Raw genomic sequence first — 17,688 nt, 5'->3', positions numbered from 1 at the left:
CCTGCTCCCAAAGCACGGTCCCTCCTTGCAGACCATGGCTCTTTTCTGTTTTGTGGGTCAATTTGTCATCTCTGATGTTGCTGGGATTAGCCAGAGTGATGCTCAGAGGGTCTGGAAGGCCAGGTTGCCATTCGGCACAGGCCACAGCTCCCTGTAGCTCGGGCAGTGTCCATTGGTGTGTGCATCGAGGCATTGTGGAGAAAAGAGAATGCATGAAGATAACTGTGCTAGATTAGACAGTAAATTGGATTTCTAGACAGCCTTGATCATGGCACAGATCAGGAAAAAATAGAGGAAGTTTAATAAACAGCATAGCTCTGTTTTGTAAGGAAAGCCAGAGTTATATTTTTACCCTGACCTAACAAAGGAGGAGGAAGGAAATTGTTTTGCTGAAACAAGCAGATCTAGATCCACTAAGGATACACTTTTCTCTCTCTGTTTGTGTGCGTGCATGTCCCAGCAAACTCAACAGCATGTTCATATGCATGAAGTGCATTTTCCTGGAGGCATGTAGCCAGCATGTGCCATGCTAGGAGAAAAATGATGTGCCTGGCACTGCTTAAACGTTGGTCAAAAAAGCGTAGCATTTTAATCAAAATAAGTTAAACTGTTTTCTGACATTGTGGTTCATATTTGTTATTTTTGCTGACTGTGGATACTGGATAAGAAATCTGCCCGGTTTGGAAAAGTGCAATGTAGATAAAATACGAGAGCAGCCTATTTCTTGTGTGTGTGAGACTACGTGGTCTCCAAAACCAGAGAAAGTCAGACAGGTCTGCAAACCTGCAGGTTTGTGTCTTTCAGTTTAAATGGCACAGCCAGAGCCCCTACTCAAGCAGACACAAGCAGGCCCCCTGATCTAGAGAAGTGGGAAGCCGGCATGAAGGAGAGGGAGCGGGGTCACACATCGCCTGCCGCGGGTGTCCCACCAAAGCCTGGCTGGCACCGGGGCCAGGAGGCTCGTGCTGATGGTGTCTGCGTGTGGGGTGCCCTTGGGTTGGAGAACAGCCTGAGCATGTCTACAACATCGAGTCTGGCCCAAGTACTCTGCAGCTGAAGACATGAGGATAGGACTCGCAGCAGCCTGGGCATGGATTTGTTTTTGCCTCACAGCCCGCGTGTGGCAAATCACTTCAGCTCCACGCATCTTGCTTCCCTTTCTGTGAACAGACGGCAGCTCATGCCTTCTGTTTTGGTCCATTTATGTTATCAGGCCTGAGGGTAAAAGCAATGTTTTAGATGCTGTGTGGACAGAGCCCAGCAGAAGAGGCAGGAGCGTGGTGCTTGCACGTGTTCGTGCCACGCTGGTGATTGCTAACAGGGAAGAGAAAGGGGTGGAAGCCATCATCAGCTTGGGCGTACCGTCCTGTCTGTGAAAAGGGAAGGAGTCCCAGTCAATGGGGTGGCGATGGTCATTCCTTTCTGCACAGAAACCGAAAGAGGATGGAATAATATTTTAAGATGCTCAGTTGCCAGATTGATTTCTCAAGCTAATAAATCCTTGGCTGCACTTGCTGTGTTAAAATATATGTTCAAGCAAGATTCATGATCAGCTCTTAGGAACAAGAGAGCAAAGGAAAAAAATGCTGTTCTTCCAAGATTAAATGCTTTATATCTGGCAGCCTTAATTGGCTTATTAATAAACCCTTTTTTCAGAGTTATGTTATTTATTATTTCTAATGAAACAGTTGTTAACTAGCCTTCTAAAAACAGTCACAAAACACTGGCCAAGGGCATCTGGTTATGCTGGGTCAAGTACCTGGCTCTGAAACTCTTAGTCATGTGAATAGCCTTATCCACACAAAAAAGCTATATCCCACCAAGGTGACACTTACATGGCTTTGAAAGCAAGTGCAATTCTGTGCATCATACAGGCACGTCTCCCCATATGAAAGAAAAAAAAAAAAAAAAAAAAAAGTTGTGGTAACCCAAACACAGCATGGTTGCATTTGTACAATAGAGTTTATGGAGCTGTGTGCGGACATTCAGGATTTCCAGATGTTCAAGAGCTTACTCAAAACAACTGCTAGGCATCTAGAAATCCTGGACTAGGGTACAAAAGCCTTGAGTACTGCTCGGGAAAAATTCTTCAGCATTAAAATAAAACATCCCTGGGAAAACCTGAAGGTATGGTTGGTTCAATCTGTATTCTCAGCCAGGGATGCCGGACACATGGCAGATAGACCTTGCACAGCGTTACAGGGACATTCATCCAGCCTGGGGCTTTTTCCAGGTTCCCATTGTTCCAGGGGACTGTGCCACTCAGCTCCATTGTGCAATGCTGCTCTGTTAGAGAGCAAGAGATGGGCAGGCAGCAGGTACAGCTGTCCTATTGTGTGTGCACAGCAAATCCAGCACTTCCAAGAAGTGCAGTTGTGCTACGGCACTCCTGGATGCAGCACATGTGAGGTAGGTCAGGTCAACAAGCAAAGAGGGGTGATGGTGTGCAGCTTAGCATGGGCCCTAGAAAAATATATACGACAAGGTCAGGAACGTGCAAGTGTTTGGTTTCTTGGAGTGGATGATTGAAATATTATTGCTAAGCGCCGTTTGGAGACCTCTGCATTGATTGATGTCTCATTTGAAATCTCTTTCTTGCCTGAAAGAAAAAAGGCATGAAAACATTTAGCTAATTCTCTTGCAGTGCTTTAAAGCTGCTGTTCTTGTTGAACATGACTGGCTCAATAAGGATTCGCCATTTCAGGTGTTGTCTGTGTAAGCTAGGTAGAGGTGGCCAGTGTTTTGTTTCTCTGGCAATCTTACATTTTCTCCCCATGTAAACAGGTAAAGAGCATGAAAAGTGCTTCCTAATAGGCTGATGTTCAGAAGTTTCATATATAAGGTCCAATCTTTGATGAAGAGAGCAATTGATCAATTAAACAACTTCCTGTACTAAAATACTGCATTTCATAAATAAGTCAGTTTTCCCATGCAAGTCTTTCAAGAAAGCAGTGCACACAAGGAAAGCTTCTGTCAGCATTTTTTAATCCTGAAATGACCGAGTTTCTCGCTGCAGACACCAAACTTAGCTTCTTCTAAGAAACTCTTAGGCATGCGACTATTTCTGTGCTTCTCAAAATATGCCTGTACTTCTGCTGTTTTCCAGGGAGAAGACTCACTGAGACAGACTTTAAATATTTAATGCCAGCTGTTAGCACATGAAGGCCAAGAGGTCTCAATTTTTAAGCACATACTAAAACCTTTGTATCCCCAGTACTAAAAATCTGTGGACTAGCTCCTGCTCTCGCTAATGTTAACAGCGGGATTTGTGTCAAAACAAACAAGAAGAGAACATAACTAGCAGCTTGGAATTATCTGTCTTTGTCTATATACTCCACCACTGTAGGAATGATTGTTCTAGCATCTCCTCTATTGCATTGTTAAATGATGGAAGCTTTTGCCAAATCCAAACTGAAAAGCTTCCAAAGCCTTTTTTCAGCGCTGGAAAATGTTTGTATCAAGTTATCCTTGGAATAATTTTCTTCTTTATTTATTGCTATGTGCTACCCAGTAGACACCTAATTATGAGGCACAGAGTACTTCTCATTCTAATAGGATATATAGCACTTCACTGGATGTTTTTAGGAGTCCATTTTCATTACATTAAATGGGATGTTTACTTGTATGAATCCCTTGGGCTTTACAAAAAGCTAAAAGACAAAGAATGAAGTTCAACACTGAACAGTCAATAGACCCTTTTACTGTAGGGGAATTCTGTTATACCACATCACAGACTGTTTGTTCTCTGTTTTTTTTAGAGTGGGTATCCGAGCTCTGGACCCGCATCAAGCACTCCTGCCTTCAGGCCTGAGGATGAGCTGGAACATCTGACCAAGAAAATGCTGTATGACATGGAGAATCCTCCCTCTGATGACTACTTTGGTGAGCAGTGCTATGTCACATTGAATCAGTCTGTCCATAGCCCCTTTCTATATTTACCAGGTTTGGTAACAGGAAAGCCTGACAGCTGCACTATTAATGTAGTGACATTCCTATTGATAGATTTGCTTTCCATGCTTGGGCTGGAAGTGTAATCATCCATAGGAATTCCTCTGTAATTTCAGCATAAATCTCATGCTCACTTGCTGTATGTTTACAGTCTTCCTGGTTATAAAGTGGAATTTTTTAATGTCTGGTTCATTTTGACACCACCTGTACCCAGCTTCTGTATTACCAGGCTGAATTCAGGTGCTGCATGCTATACTGCCCACCTGCCCTGTTCCTCCCTTCTCATTTCATCTGCAGAAAGCCTGGCAATGTAAATGCGTTCTGCTCCTGAGGCATGGATTTTCATTTTCTCTATGTTGGCATAGATTAAAAGGAAACTGAGTTTGAGTCAATCAGGTTAGTTTTATATGGACACCCATTAGCCCAGAACTGGGTCCAGCAAATACGAGGAAGACAAATCTGAACTGATTGAGTATAACCGATTGAGCATAACCATATCATCTTCCTTGCCTGGCAAAAAGATAAGCAGTTGATTTCCTTTTGAAATGGTGTATAACTGAATTATCTCAGACATCTATAGGGATAAAATGCATATCTTACTTCTACAGGAAACACAGGTGGTACAGGCTAAACTCCGCATTAAATTCATGAGACTTGGGCATATTCAATACATCTTGCCCATGTGTTTAGCTTCTTACGGGCTTCGGTGATAGAATTGTTAGGAAACAAACTGCTTTAGTTTGTAAGGTTAAGTGCTAGGGGAGGCCATTTATTTTGTCCTCGTTGCCTTCCTTTATTTCAGCAATTCTGAAAAATTTCATTTAGATTGCCCTGTAGGTCTATTGGTTATAGATTTCGGTTGGCTTAAAGAAACTTCAGTGGTTTTGTGTAATCGAAAAACAGGTAGGACCAAGGTTTAGCTAATAAACGGAATGTGGCAGTGACAAGGATCTGATTACATGAGAAGGTCAAGATGTTCTCATCAGATAAATATTGCCCTGTGAGATGGGGTAGGTATCGGTCTCCATGCTCCATCAGTACCCTCTGCTTTCCACGGCCTCCACCCTCAGAGCCAAAATGTCCTCTCTATAAACATTGGCAATCATCAGAGCTGATGAGAAGCACAGATCTGAGATGTAAGCGAGAACTACTTGCTGAAGGGAAGATAACCAGAGAGCATTTTCTGTGTTGCTGCATTTGACTTCGTCTCTGTCCCATACCCATTTGTGTTCACTCTCTGATGTTTTAAAAGGGAAGCAGCAACCAAACAAACATAACATGTATTTAGCTATTAGCGTGGGCAGGCAAAAAGGAGAAACCTTTTTCCTGCTCCCTTCAGGCAAATGGCTGAAGCCCTAAAGCATGAGATTTGATTACAGTCATTTTCTTAATGCAGAACCGTAAGTGGCAGGAGCCGAACTGAAGCCCACCCCACTCTTCCTATAGCCCAAGAAAGTAGTCAGGTTGAACAAAGAATTTGAAGACTCACAGGATCCAAGGTCAGAAAGGACCTTGCCATTATACAGCCCAGTGTCCTACTCTCAGTTTCTCCCAGAAAGCTTGATTGAATCATGACTTTAAAAAAAAAATAAAAATCTAATCTTATCTTAAAGATTTCAAGCAATGGTGAGTCAACCACCTACCCTGATAAGCTGTTCTAGTGATTAATTTTCCTCACAGCTCAGAAATTGCTTCCTGAAGTGGAGCTTTAGTTTTGTTTAGCACTTGTATTTATGAAGCTGAAATGCTAGGGTTTTGCAGACTAATAATGTATCACTAGGATGGCTCTGCTCCGTTTGGGAGTGCGGTACATCAAAGCTTTTACTTCCAAAAAGGATGCATAGCTCAGAGGGTTGGAACATAAAGTCTCTCAGTGTTGGGTCATCAATTTAGCTATCAGATGGGAGGTCAGACCAATGCCACGCCAATAGCTCTTAATTCTGCAGGAGAACAGGAGATGGAAAGGAGCCTCCACAGCATTCAGAAATTTTAAGAGTGCTTTTGCTACAAGCAGTAGCATGGTCAAAGATGGAGTGGTGCATGATGCAAGCTGGAAGATGAAAACCCATCAACCTTAGTCCTATCTTGGGTGGGTGATGCTTAATTACAAGCTGCACCTGACTGATCTGATTGCATTAAATGTATGCCACTGAAGGTCATCTCTGAAGCGGTTTCCAGCCTTGGCATTCTTGATGTGCAGATGAACTGCGTGTCGGGCTGAACTCCTCGTCAGCTCTCTAAGCACGCTGTGCCCCGTGCAGCAATTTGGGAAGCACAGCCACAACTAATTATATACCTACCAAGAAAAACGCAAAACAAAACCAGCAGTCCTGGGGCACAACTGCTTTTTATGGTTGGATAAAATCAAAGAGGTGGTCTGCCCTCATCCTCTTAGGTTCGTTCCAACCCAAGCCACTCTCAGGGGAAAATGGTCTCTGGGATCACAATGGTTGAGGCTTTTTGATATGGCAGCGCGGGCCAGGAGTTTTGTACTAATTCTGGCTATGTCAGAGCTAAATAGCCATCTACTTGAGCTGTCAGCCTAGTGCCTTGCCACAACTTCATGCTCATGCGGAAGGAAGAAATTAAGTGTGGGAGGAAAAAAAGAGTCTTTCAACTTTGGTTAACTGTCTGAACCAGTATCTCTGCCTTTGTTCTTTATTTGTTTAGCATGGTAGCGTGGATTGTACAAGATTCATATGGCACATTGATACAATTATCAGAAAAAGGACAAATGGGCAGAGACATTGACTCTGATTTGCATTAAATATCTTCTGCCTGAGGTCTAAATGCCATGGTAATTGTAGCATACCAGATAGCTGTCAGCTAATCACTTTTATTAGTTTGAATTTAGAAAACTGGATTTCAGCATATTAAAAGTTGGTTAAGAACAGATAGGTTTTGAATTGAGGAATCTAATTAACCTTGCTAGAAAGCTGCAAGGCGTTATATTAAGTCATGAAAATAATTTGTTGGAATAATTACATTTGAACTGTCAGGCTGGAGAAAGGTCATTTTACTTGGCCCGTCAGCACTCTGGGGTCTTTTCTGTAACCATCTTCCTTCTGCAATTTCACTTTCTGTATCTCCGGTTTGCAATCAAGCTATTTTGTTTCAGCGTGGGCAGAGTGGGGGCTCCTGGGGAGGGAAGAGGAGTAGGAGCCACTCAGGGCTCGTTGCCCTGGAAATACCGGCTGGTGCTGCTGGAGGCTGGGTGAGCTGAGCTCGGGAGCAGGACAACCCGCACTGCCATCACGTCTGTGCTCACCACAGCACCTCTCTGTAGCTTCCCTGGGTGCAAATGCGTGAAGGTGGTTTCAGAGATGGGGAAACTGCTCTAGCCAGCGATTGCTTACCAAAGCACACCCAGCTGGCACCACGGCAGGGTTCACACTGAGGAGCCAGGGCGCGTGGCAAGCCAGAAAGCAGCGTGCTGTAGGCACACTTGGGAGCAGCAAGATCACAGTTTGCAGCTGTTTGTTGCCTAAACTTAACACCACACCATGATCTACTCACTGGGAAATCCTCTAGCTGGCACTGGCAAGGCAGGGTTTAAGCACAGAAGTATCATAACTCAGTACCACAATTAAAAATAGATATATTTTAGGAGTTAAACTCGCATGCTGGTTATTCTGCCTTACTCAGTTTTGTTGAAAGCCCACTCTACTGTACTACATCTAAGAGCTGTGATCTTTGGTCTATGTCACCTTCTGCCCTCTTGTAGGTTACAGAATGACTTACTGAGTGACTTTTCCTCGGAAGTCCTTGGCAGATCAGCAAATTGAAGTCTCCTAAGTCTAGGCTACTCTTTACTGCTGATTCAGTTGCTGATCTGTGGTAGTTGGCTGTCTTTAATCAAATCCCTTTTTATTAGAAAGGATTCCCACGTGTTATGCACTGTGCTGTAAGGATGCTTTCTCTCTGTCACAGCTCTTCCCATTGCTAAATGTGTGATTACAGATAGGCATGTTGAAGGAAAAATAGAATACTGTGTGGAGTGGAAATTGAATAAGGGTGGAGGAGGAGAAATGGAGATTTACGGGAGGTTAGGATGAATATTTTGTTGGCCACCGTGGGGAACTACAGCCCATGATTTTGTGTTTTTTAAAAGACACACACACACACACAAAGATCACAACTGTTCTGGACCACCGTTTCAAATCTCATAGAAAGAAATGACTTCTGGCAGCTTATCAGTCTCTATCGCCATGCAGTCAGTGCTGATTAAGACTGGAAAATTGCCATTGGGGCCCCTCATCTCCTGTTGCCTTCTGGACTATGTCCCAGCTGAGTCACTTCCCACAACGGAGGAGTTTCCCTAACTGGTGGGAAGAAACTTTCACTGGCATTTTACCGTAAGCGCTCAGAGCTACCAAAGCAGCCTCTTGTAGTTCCAGTGTATTGTAGGGATGCACAGGGGGAGAGGAGAGATGCTGAGATGGTCCTGTTGAAAATACTCAATTCATGTAATAAAAGGACTTCTATTTGTCTCAGAGCTAACAGTCCAGGAGATACAGTTTTCTTCTTTCATATTTACTTGATGTCCTGACTTAAGCAATGGTAGAGGTGGTGCAGAGTATGGTGCGGAGCAAGGCCAGCTAGCAGGATGCTTGGCTTCCTTTCCTGGTTCTCATCCTGACCTCTTGTGAGACCTGTAGCAGATTGATTTACCTCTGCAGACTCCATTTTTCCCCTTTCACCCAATTTTCAGTGCACTGAATGTGCCTAGTCCTTCAGACAGGAGTTGATTCACAGCAGCAGCTCTGTGAATATCCCCCGTGGAGAAGCCTTCATCTCCAACAGTTCTTTGAGATGCAGTGTCACAGTAAAGAACGATAAGTGCCACCAGGATTGAACCTGTCACGGTTCTGTCAACCTTTCCACCTACTGGGTTTACATCTGCACCAAGCGTGATGTCAGAATGGCTGATGTCAGAATGGTGTCCCCTCGTTTTGCTGCTTGAGAAGCAGGACACGGGTTAGCAGGTAGCAGACCAAGTAAGGTATGGGAAAGACACTGATGGGTTCAGAGGAGATGGAGATGAGAAGGCTCCCTAGAGATTGTGCAGGTAGGGCTTCCTTCAGTTCGTCGTGTATTTGTTTCCTGACATAGCTCTGTGGGTTAAACAGTTCTAGTGTCTCTAAACCATATGTGGTCTGCATGTCATTTTTGTCTTCACTCTGTATTTTTGTAAGAGTTTCATTGGAATTACCACCAGAAAAGGAAAATGAAAGTCGATGTATTTTGCCGGGTTCTTCTGAAAAGGTTATTATCAAAAGATGCAACTATTATTAAAAGAGCATAATTGCATTGTAATTTCGCCATGTAACGTGATGCGTCATCGTGTCTTTTGTTTAAAGGCAGGGTTTCTGGTGCAAGAGAGCATCCGTCCTCATCTGAGCAACATCTGGGTCAGAAAATAGTAGGTTAGATTTTCAGCGACTGATGAGCCGACAGTCATTTTCTGTTATGCAACCACTCACAAAAGCAGGAAGAGCATACATATAATGGGGACCCTTTTCTCCACTGCAGTTCAAGTTATTATCTTTTATGCTCAAGCCATATTGTAGCATTTACGCTCAAGCTACAGCGTCGGGGAGCAGCCTGCGCTCGGGTAGGTCGTGGTGCAGTACCATCAGCATCCAGCTGCCCTCTTGTGGCCTGCCGCAAGGGGAGACATCCTCCCTCTGCTCCCCAGGGGCTTTAATTACCCTGCTAAATGGCTTTCAGAGCCTGTTTCTTCAGTCTCACTTCTGTCAGTGCTTGCCACCCGCATCTAACTTTATTTCAGGGAGTCCTGTGACTGCTGGAACAGCAAGTGCAGGTAGGGGTTTGAGAGTGAATTTATACAGGTAGTCTCAATGCCTACAGCTGGCCCACAGTTCCAAGTGGGGAGTGAAAAAGAGGAGCCCCATGAGTGGCTGGAGAGCAAAACATACCATGTCTGCATGCATTTATCTCCAGCCATGAGTAAGGCGTGAGAAAGCACGGATGCAGAGCCTGTGAACTGATTTAAGTTGTTTTTCAGCATTCAAAAGAGTGCAAAAGTTTGATCGTTCCTACTCTGGAGTAGTTGTGGGAAAATTGTTTTGGAAAGCCAAGCACCCATATCTGTTTATGCTAGGAATCTTAGTCTTGTAAAGTCTTGAGCATACGTCCCTTAATGCAGATCGAGCAGATGCAGCAGTCAGGATTGAGGGGAGGCTGCGCTCTTGTAAGCTCTGAGCACCTGCTACCCACATGTGCCAAGAGGCAGCAGCCTCGTGTTCCCTTCTTTCTTTTCATATCCACCCAAGAGTGGACGAGACTTTGTATCATGAGTGTTTCTGAAGTACAGTCACTTCAGAGACCAGCACTGCTTCACAGATGTGGTCTAAATCTTGCATCAAAAATAAAATTACCCGTTGTTGCTGTAGGTGATAAAATGCCAGCTGAAGCAGGTAAAAGGCAGCATGACAACCTTGGTGTTTTTAAGTCCCTCGTTTAGCTTGAATTGCTGGCAGTCAATCTAGACATATTTTTTACTTTTAAATAGAACTGATTTGATGCAGAAATCATTTAATGGAGAATAAGTGCAGAGCACCAAGCTAGCACTTTAACAAAGGGATTTTGATGATCACCTATGTGCTGTGAAACAAAGGTGGGTTTCAGGTCGTGAATGGAATTATTTTTGAAGCAACAGTCAGAAAATGAAAGCTGACAATTTCCTGGTGTCTTCGAAGAGGAGTGAAACATGATAATGAAATGTCTTTCTTAAGTACAGCAATGTTCTACAAGATTTCTGCAGCATGTTTAAAAATGAACATATCCATGAAAAAAAATTATTCTGTGAAGTTGGAAGTCATTTCTTATGTTGCAACAGGGCCCTTACCGTGCTAGATGCCGTACAAATGGATAGCAAAGCTCAGTCTCCTTCTGAAAAGACTTTGGCCAAAGATGAGGCTCATACTCAAAGCCCAAAAGTTAATAGCTCATATTTGCAAACAAAGTCCATTCTTCTATCGTGAACTGAGAAGCAGTTCAAAGAGAATCCAGTTTGTTCCATGATAGACTTACATGCCCAAACTGAACTGTATGTGGGCTGAAATGGCTGAAGAACTGATAATGAGCCGTGAAGACTTCGTCTACAGGCCATTAGTCCGTAGCTAACTCAGGTCATTAAGAACTGAAAGTGTGACCTACCTTATGGCTGCTTCCTGCCCCATATGAAATGAGCTGGCTGGTCTCAGGGGGGTTCTCTGTGGGTACGTCATCACCTCACCAAAAACATAAATCGTGGCACCCGGAGGACCCCTCGTTGGGAATCTCCTCGAGGAGGCCAGGAGCTGAAGGCAGACTGTTAGCCTAGGAGCAGGTGGGATGGAGAAGGTTTGCTTTCCCTCTCCTCCTCACTGTTGTATGGAGACAAGTGAAACCAGGATTTTCCATCCAGGATTTCATAATCACTAAATTCTCACTGACAGGTATTTTAAAAGGGGCTGTATGTTTGTGTGTCTATCAAGGAGTGAGAATGTTTCTCTGGATTCTAGTTTTTTAGAAGTAATTTTCACTTCAGATAGTGCTTTGGAGTGTTTTAAGCCACAAAATTCTTTTTTTTTTTTTTTTTTGTCATAACTTAAGTCTGAGTTGTTTAGAGATATTAAGGCAGCCAGTTTTGGAGCTGGGGTTAGAAACCACGCTTCCAGCCATGCAGTCTTGGCCAACTCTTTGTCTTTGTTCCAGTGACATGAAAACAGTTTCATTTTTCTTTGTTTAGAGTTAGTTTTGCACATGACCTGGCATAGAAGAACCTTTCTTGTTGTTGCTTTTTTTACAACTGACAACAGCTCACCTATTTTTTGAAGCTGGTTGCAGTAAATTTGCCATTGCTTCCATGTTATTTTGTGGCTTTTTTGTACGGCAGTGATATCTGAGGCCTGCTAGCGGGACTGCAGTCGTGCTCCACTATGTGCAAATTAACCATGAAGGAGGAAACAGTATGCATCCCTCTGAGCTTCCAAGCTGAAAATACAGCAAGGACCAGGAAATTATTATTGTCCTTAATTCACAAATGAGGGGCTGACTGGCTGAGCCGAGCTGAGTCACCCAGAGTCACGCAGAGAAGCAGTAGCAGAGTGGGAATTGAGCCTAAAATTCCTCCAAGTCCCGTGCCTTACCCACAGCCATGGCCTCGCTCCTATTATATGTGAAAAGCAACCAAATGGGCTTGTGAGCCCTGTCTGATGAGAAATCACAACTCTCTGAAGGCTCTTCCCAGCATTTAGATCACAGGCCCTATTTTCCAGGGTTAATAACACGGCTGCGAAAATAAGGAAGGGGAAAAAAAGCACTCCAGGACCACACTTGGTAATCTTAACTGCTGTTAATATAATGTACCCACTAATGCTATCGCACTTTAGCATTTGGATAGTTCATGGCTATTATGAAAATTGATAATTCACCGTAGTAATCTGTTACTTTCCAGTCTAGCAAGCAGTGTCCCATGGGGGTGGGCAGGGGCCTGGTGTGGCATTTATTATTTCTTCTTTTGGTGGCATTTGCCTCACGCTGTCATTTTTGATACGGTGGTTAGTGTCTTGCCAGTAACTTTTGGGGGTATTTTGAGTGTCACTTGAAGTTTAGTTCGGGGAGAAAGGGCAGATTTTATCTGAGTGAAATGTGGTGAAAAAAAAATAAGCAGGGTTCTCTCGTGTGCTGGGCGCTCTTCTCCAGCCTGCTCTCTTCTGATAGAAATACATCAAAACTGTTTGTGTTTTTTTTTTTCTTTCTCTTCTTTTCTTTATTTTTTAAGGAATCACTTTGACTCAGATTGTGTGAGATGAATCATAACCCACTTTCTCATCTCAGATGTGAAAAGAAAAGAAAAAAAAAATTCCAACTCTGCTATCAGTGTCAGCATAATCAATACAGAGTGTTTCTCAGTGGTGCAAAGAGGTAGGGGAGTGTTGAAAGAATGAAAAGAAGCAGAAGTAGCCAAACTTTCCTGCTGCTTTTAGTGGGCTGCACTGTTTTCATGTCTGCAGATGCACCTTGCCGTTCGTCATGTCATCTTGGACGTGAACACAGTTTTTGTGTCTCTGGCTACAACCCTAGGTCACAGCCTGTGCTCAGAAGTCAGGAGGCTGTCATCCCAAACTGACAGGGAAATCATGAGCAGCCAGCCCTGGCAGACATTTGGGACGCTACCAACAGCCAAGGGTAAACCCGTTGTGACTTGTGAAACTTGCCATTAGATGTCACCTGCCTGGACTGTGCACATGCAGTTTTTATCAGTGTGGCAAACCACCGTGCCTGTCCCATGGCCTGGCCTGAGCCAGTCCTACTGAGGGAAATGGAAAACTTACATAGCAATAGGATCACTGGAGATAGGAGACACACCTGATACCTCTTCTATGCTTTTTTATAAGAAAAAAAAAAAAAAAAAGCTTTATTTTATGAACTTGCTCATTTGCATTATTTTTTTTTATTTTGTGCCTTCCAAGGTATGCACAAAGATTTAGAAATAGTTACCTCGGGGGATATTAGCTAAGAGTAGAGCTTAACCCTTGAAAAAAGGATGTTCACAGCACCAGGACTAGGGTGAAAAGGGGACAGCACAGTTTAGTTTATGCACAGATTATGGATTTTAGAAGCTGAAGAAATAAGTCTCCCATTGAGCACAGTAGTTCAGTAAAACACCCTGGCAATGAGAGACACATTTGTGGAGATTTTAGAGGGGTGCAACCATCATCCAAAGTGTAAGACACCCTCTACAGCTAAAGACCAGCACCTGGTCTTGGAATATGAATGGTTTTCTCTCATAGGTCCTTCCAAATCACTGCTCCAGCCATGCAAAGTTATTTGTTTAAAGCTCTCAATCAAGCTGTATGCAGTTAGCAGCAGTATTCAGCTTTAATATGCAATTTACCCAACAAATTTGGATTCCAGACAGTATCTTGAGAGGTTAATAACTTTCTATCTACCAAGTGCATGTTCTGATTTCTATCTGCTCTGTCGGGGTAGACCAAACAGATGATGCACAGCCTTTCATATCAGGGTGGGGAGGGAGTGGGGAAAGTCTTTGTGGGGAGTTTGGTTGGTTTTGTTTCTTTTTTGTCATTTAAAATTATACTCTGGGAAAAAAAAAAAAAAAAAAAAAAACAGCTTTTTAAAATGCCATCATTTCCTTATCTGCATGCTCTGAAAGCCAGGTGACTTCAGTTTCTGGCTTCCAAAAAACCTGCAGGAAGCCAGATGACTTCTACCTTGACTTTTCTCTCGAGCTGATGGATGGCTGGGGCACGACAATACTGACTTTCCACCTCTTTTTAACTCGGGGATTGTGTGCCATCACGTGACCTAAGAAATTGTGTCTGACTAATCTTTCCTAGAGGGAGACATTTGGAAGGGATGCTCGTGTAGGTCACTTATGCTCTGCAGTGCACTGTCACGTGCAGGCAGCTCTTCTGGACCGGAAAGTCCTAGCAATCGTCATTGCCAGCGTGGAGCTAATTCTGGTCACATGCTCTCGTTGTCACCTCCACAAGCTGGGCAGCTGCTTCTCATTTCTTTCCTGTGGCTGGAAGTAGTGAGAATCCTAAAAGGCATACGTATAGTGTGTGTATATATAGTGCAGGATGCTGCGTGGACCTTGGATTCTAATGGCACTCCCCTCTTTCCCATTCTTCGTCGCAACATCTCACATCAACTGATCCAGCTTTTGGTGCCTACAGGGTCTTGTGAAGTGTGAATATCTCTCCAGTGTTGGCAAGTCTGATGTGTGTATATGAAGCAGAGAAGAAAGTATGGAAATGGGGACAGGACTGAGAAGGCTATGGCTACAGTAAGAATGGATGTGGAAGTGAGTTGGGCTATTTTTAAACCTTTCGGCATCCCTCCTTCAGAAGGGGAGCTGAGGAGAGCCAGAAGGGCTGTGTCAGTCATATGGGCAGCTCCTAGTGGAAGCTTGTCATTTAAACTCCTCCGGTCTCATTGTGCAAAACTGTGAGGATACCAGGTGAGGAGTGGAAACTGCTCTATTTGCTCACAACAGAGAGAGACACATACTTTCAGATCTGGAGGACTCGGATGAAAAACTGGACAGATAACACAAGCTTCAGGAGCCTTAGCAGGAGTGTCAGGAAAGTGACCTCCTCCAGGCTTAGTGCAGAGGGACATGGGTGTCCTGGGGGAACAGGTCTGTGCCCTGAGCTAGTCCTGGTCATGTCATGTTCGTGTCTAAAGTTGTTCATAAGGCCCATTGATCTAAGGCTGACTAGGTCTTTCAAACAAAAACAATACTTCATAGAAAGCCAGTTAGTCTTGGGATCTTGGTGTTTTTCCCTGTAACATCTTTGTTCTGATTATAGCAGGCCATCAGGTGAGGATCTGTAACTAAACCATTTCAGGTGTGCCAGCATTGGCTTTTCCTTATGTTTTATCTAATTGCAAGGTGTTCACACACAGTCTCACTGCTATTGCCCATTGCAGAACAACTTCATTTCATTTAGGAGGGAAACAGGCTGACCTGTGATTTCAGATCTTGTATAACTGACCAAAGTCCCAAGACTGTGAATAACAGCTTTTAGGAATGGTGTGCACCCAGCAAATGTCTGATTACAAGAGCTCTTCTGGCCCAGGAAAATTGCAGCTGTTCGGATAAATGAGTAAGGTTTTACGGGATGATATTTTGGAGCATGGTCTAATCATGACACATAGTGGGTCACATCTCAATAGGTGTGTGTTGACTAGAAGATGTTCAAATTGGCATCAGCTTGGCTAGAGGTCTGGTTGATTAAATATAGCCTAAGCTCTCAGGAGATCAGTGTGTGCAGTAGCTTCATGCTTGTACTCTGGGGACAGGGCAGAGCAAAACAATACGTAGTGGAAATATCACTATAAAATGAGAGTCATATTTTCTTCCCCTGGGGAAACATTTTACTTGTTTTATCTCCCTCTTAGCTAGGAATATCCTATGGTGACCCCTAGAACCTCAAACCCAGCTTTTCCCTGGAAAAGCCTTTTACTGTATTGCAGGAAAAGAAGTTTGGTAGGTCTTCAGTCTGTGGTCTCCAAAACACAAGCCTGTCTCTTCCTTGTTACAGAGAAGTTGCTTCAACTTTCTTGTGAAGCAATACTGAAATGATAAGCACTGGGATAGTAAAATGCAGACTTTTTCCAGGTTTTCTAATGCTCAGACATGGATCTGAAGCTTAATTCAAAAACTTAATCAGTCATCAGATCTAAAATGCAGTCTGGAGACTTCCCAGGAGCTGCATTATACACATTATTTCACAGGTTGTCAACTGTGTAGGGGCTGCAAAGGCGAGGCTTAGAGCAGTGAAAAACAATGAAAGATATTTCCAAAATGTTTGAAGCCTTAAAAATTTGCATTTGCATTGGGTCTCACCTCACATGGCTGCAATTCTTTGTTTTGGATGCTAGCTTCTGCAAACTGTAGCCTTTTGCTGGGGTGAAAATCTCCCACACGATTTCCTATGTCGGGGTATGAATAATAGCTTCCCCAATCTACCCATCACATCTGACTTTGTCAACATAAAACAAATTGCATCATTTTAGGTGCAAATGGAAACCAACTCAGATAAACCAGCATTGGCTTTCTTGGATTGATCATGTATATTCAAAACTGCCCGAAGTTGCCTACATTGACATCAGTTAAAATCCAGCTTGGGCTAAACTGAAATGAGTGTCTCTACACATACCTCAGATCTAAATTTGGAGGTCTAGTGGTTTTCAGATGATTCTGTTATCACATGTAAACAAGTCCATAAGTTTTCCCTGCTGTCATACCAAAGCGCTTAATGAGGATTAAATATACTTACCATCTTCACAGTGAACTGCCTTGTATGAAGGAAACTGGTAAAGAGTGCTTTCAAAGTTCAGAGCACAATGATAAAGAGCGCCCTGAAAGTTCAGAGCACAGCGATTTGTCATCCTTCTCCGTATGGAGGTTACCGTGACTGGTTCGGGATGTTCAGGAGGTTTTTCAACGCTGAGTTTTTGGCAAACGCATATAATCCCTGCTGATGATAGTCTTTTCTAATGCCCGCTCAAGGACGTTGGACTGGCAGGACTCACCATGACCTCTGGATATCGGATCGGTCCTTTCTGATTGGTTCTGCCCTAGCACGAGGAGCGAAAGCTTTTGGGGTTTCAGTTTCCATCAGCGCAAAATTCTCAGGTCAAGAATTGTGTGAATAATTCAGGAGACAGGAATTGGTGCCCTTCATGCAAAAGCCAATTTAGCACTAACTTTCCATCTTAGAAATGTGATAAGAGTAATACTTTGAACTCGTCTTCATAGATACTGATCAACATCAGAGGCTCTTCATGGAGGACTGCGGGTTGAATGTCAAGACAATCTGTCCAGCTGGCAAAACTGGGATTTTATTTTGCCCTTCCAGTATCATGATAAACCTGGATCCTAACCGACATTCCCAATGTCTCCTATGTTAGTCAACAGGCCCTAGCCTCAAACAGAGCAGTCTTAAGGCCACTAAAGAGCTCGGCTTTATGTTTTCTTGTTTTGTTTTTTAATTCTTATTATTTTTAAGCCTTGCTAATTATGAATCAAAAGCTGTAGGATGTGTGAGGGTGACACATGCCATTGTGCAGATGGGTTTTCCACAGATTTTCTTTAAATAAAATAATTTTTATAAATATGTGTCTCATATTTTGCACTAATTCAATGCCAGTGGAGACCAGGCAAGAAAACTTCTCTCTCCTTTTTGATCAAACTTT

General features: G+C 43.4%; 1 protein-coding gene across 7 annotated transcripts in view; it reads left to right on the top strand.

Moving 5' to 3' along the window:
- The window catches only part of LPP (LIM domain containing preferred translocation partner in lipoma), a 331,358-nt gene that overhangs the window by 241,816 nt on the left and 71,854 nt on the right, over window positions 1-17,688 (top strand). For all 7 annotated transcript variants that reach the window (XM_082767516.1, XM_082767513.1, XM_082767515.1 and 4 more), the window contains one exon: window positions 3,759-3,882. In XM_082767516.1, the coding sequence (XP_082623642.1) occupies window positions 3,759-3,882 (124 nt within the window). The remainder of the gene's footprint in view (window positions 1-3,758; window positions 3,883-17,688) is intronic.

The sequence above is a fragment of the Aythya marila genome (genome assembly GCF_965140915.1).
Source record: "Aythya marila genome assembly, chromosome: 9".
Lineage (NCBI taxonomy): Eukaryota > Metazoa > Chordata > Aves > Anseriformes > Anatidae > Aythya > Aythya marila.
This window is presented reverse-complemented; position numbering and strand designations above follow the sequence as displayed.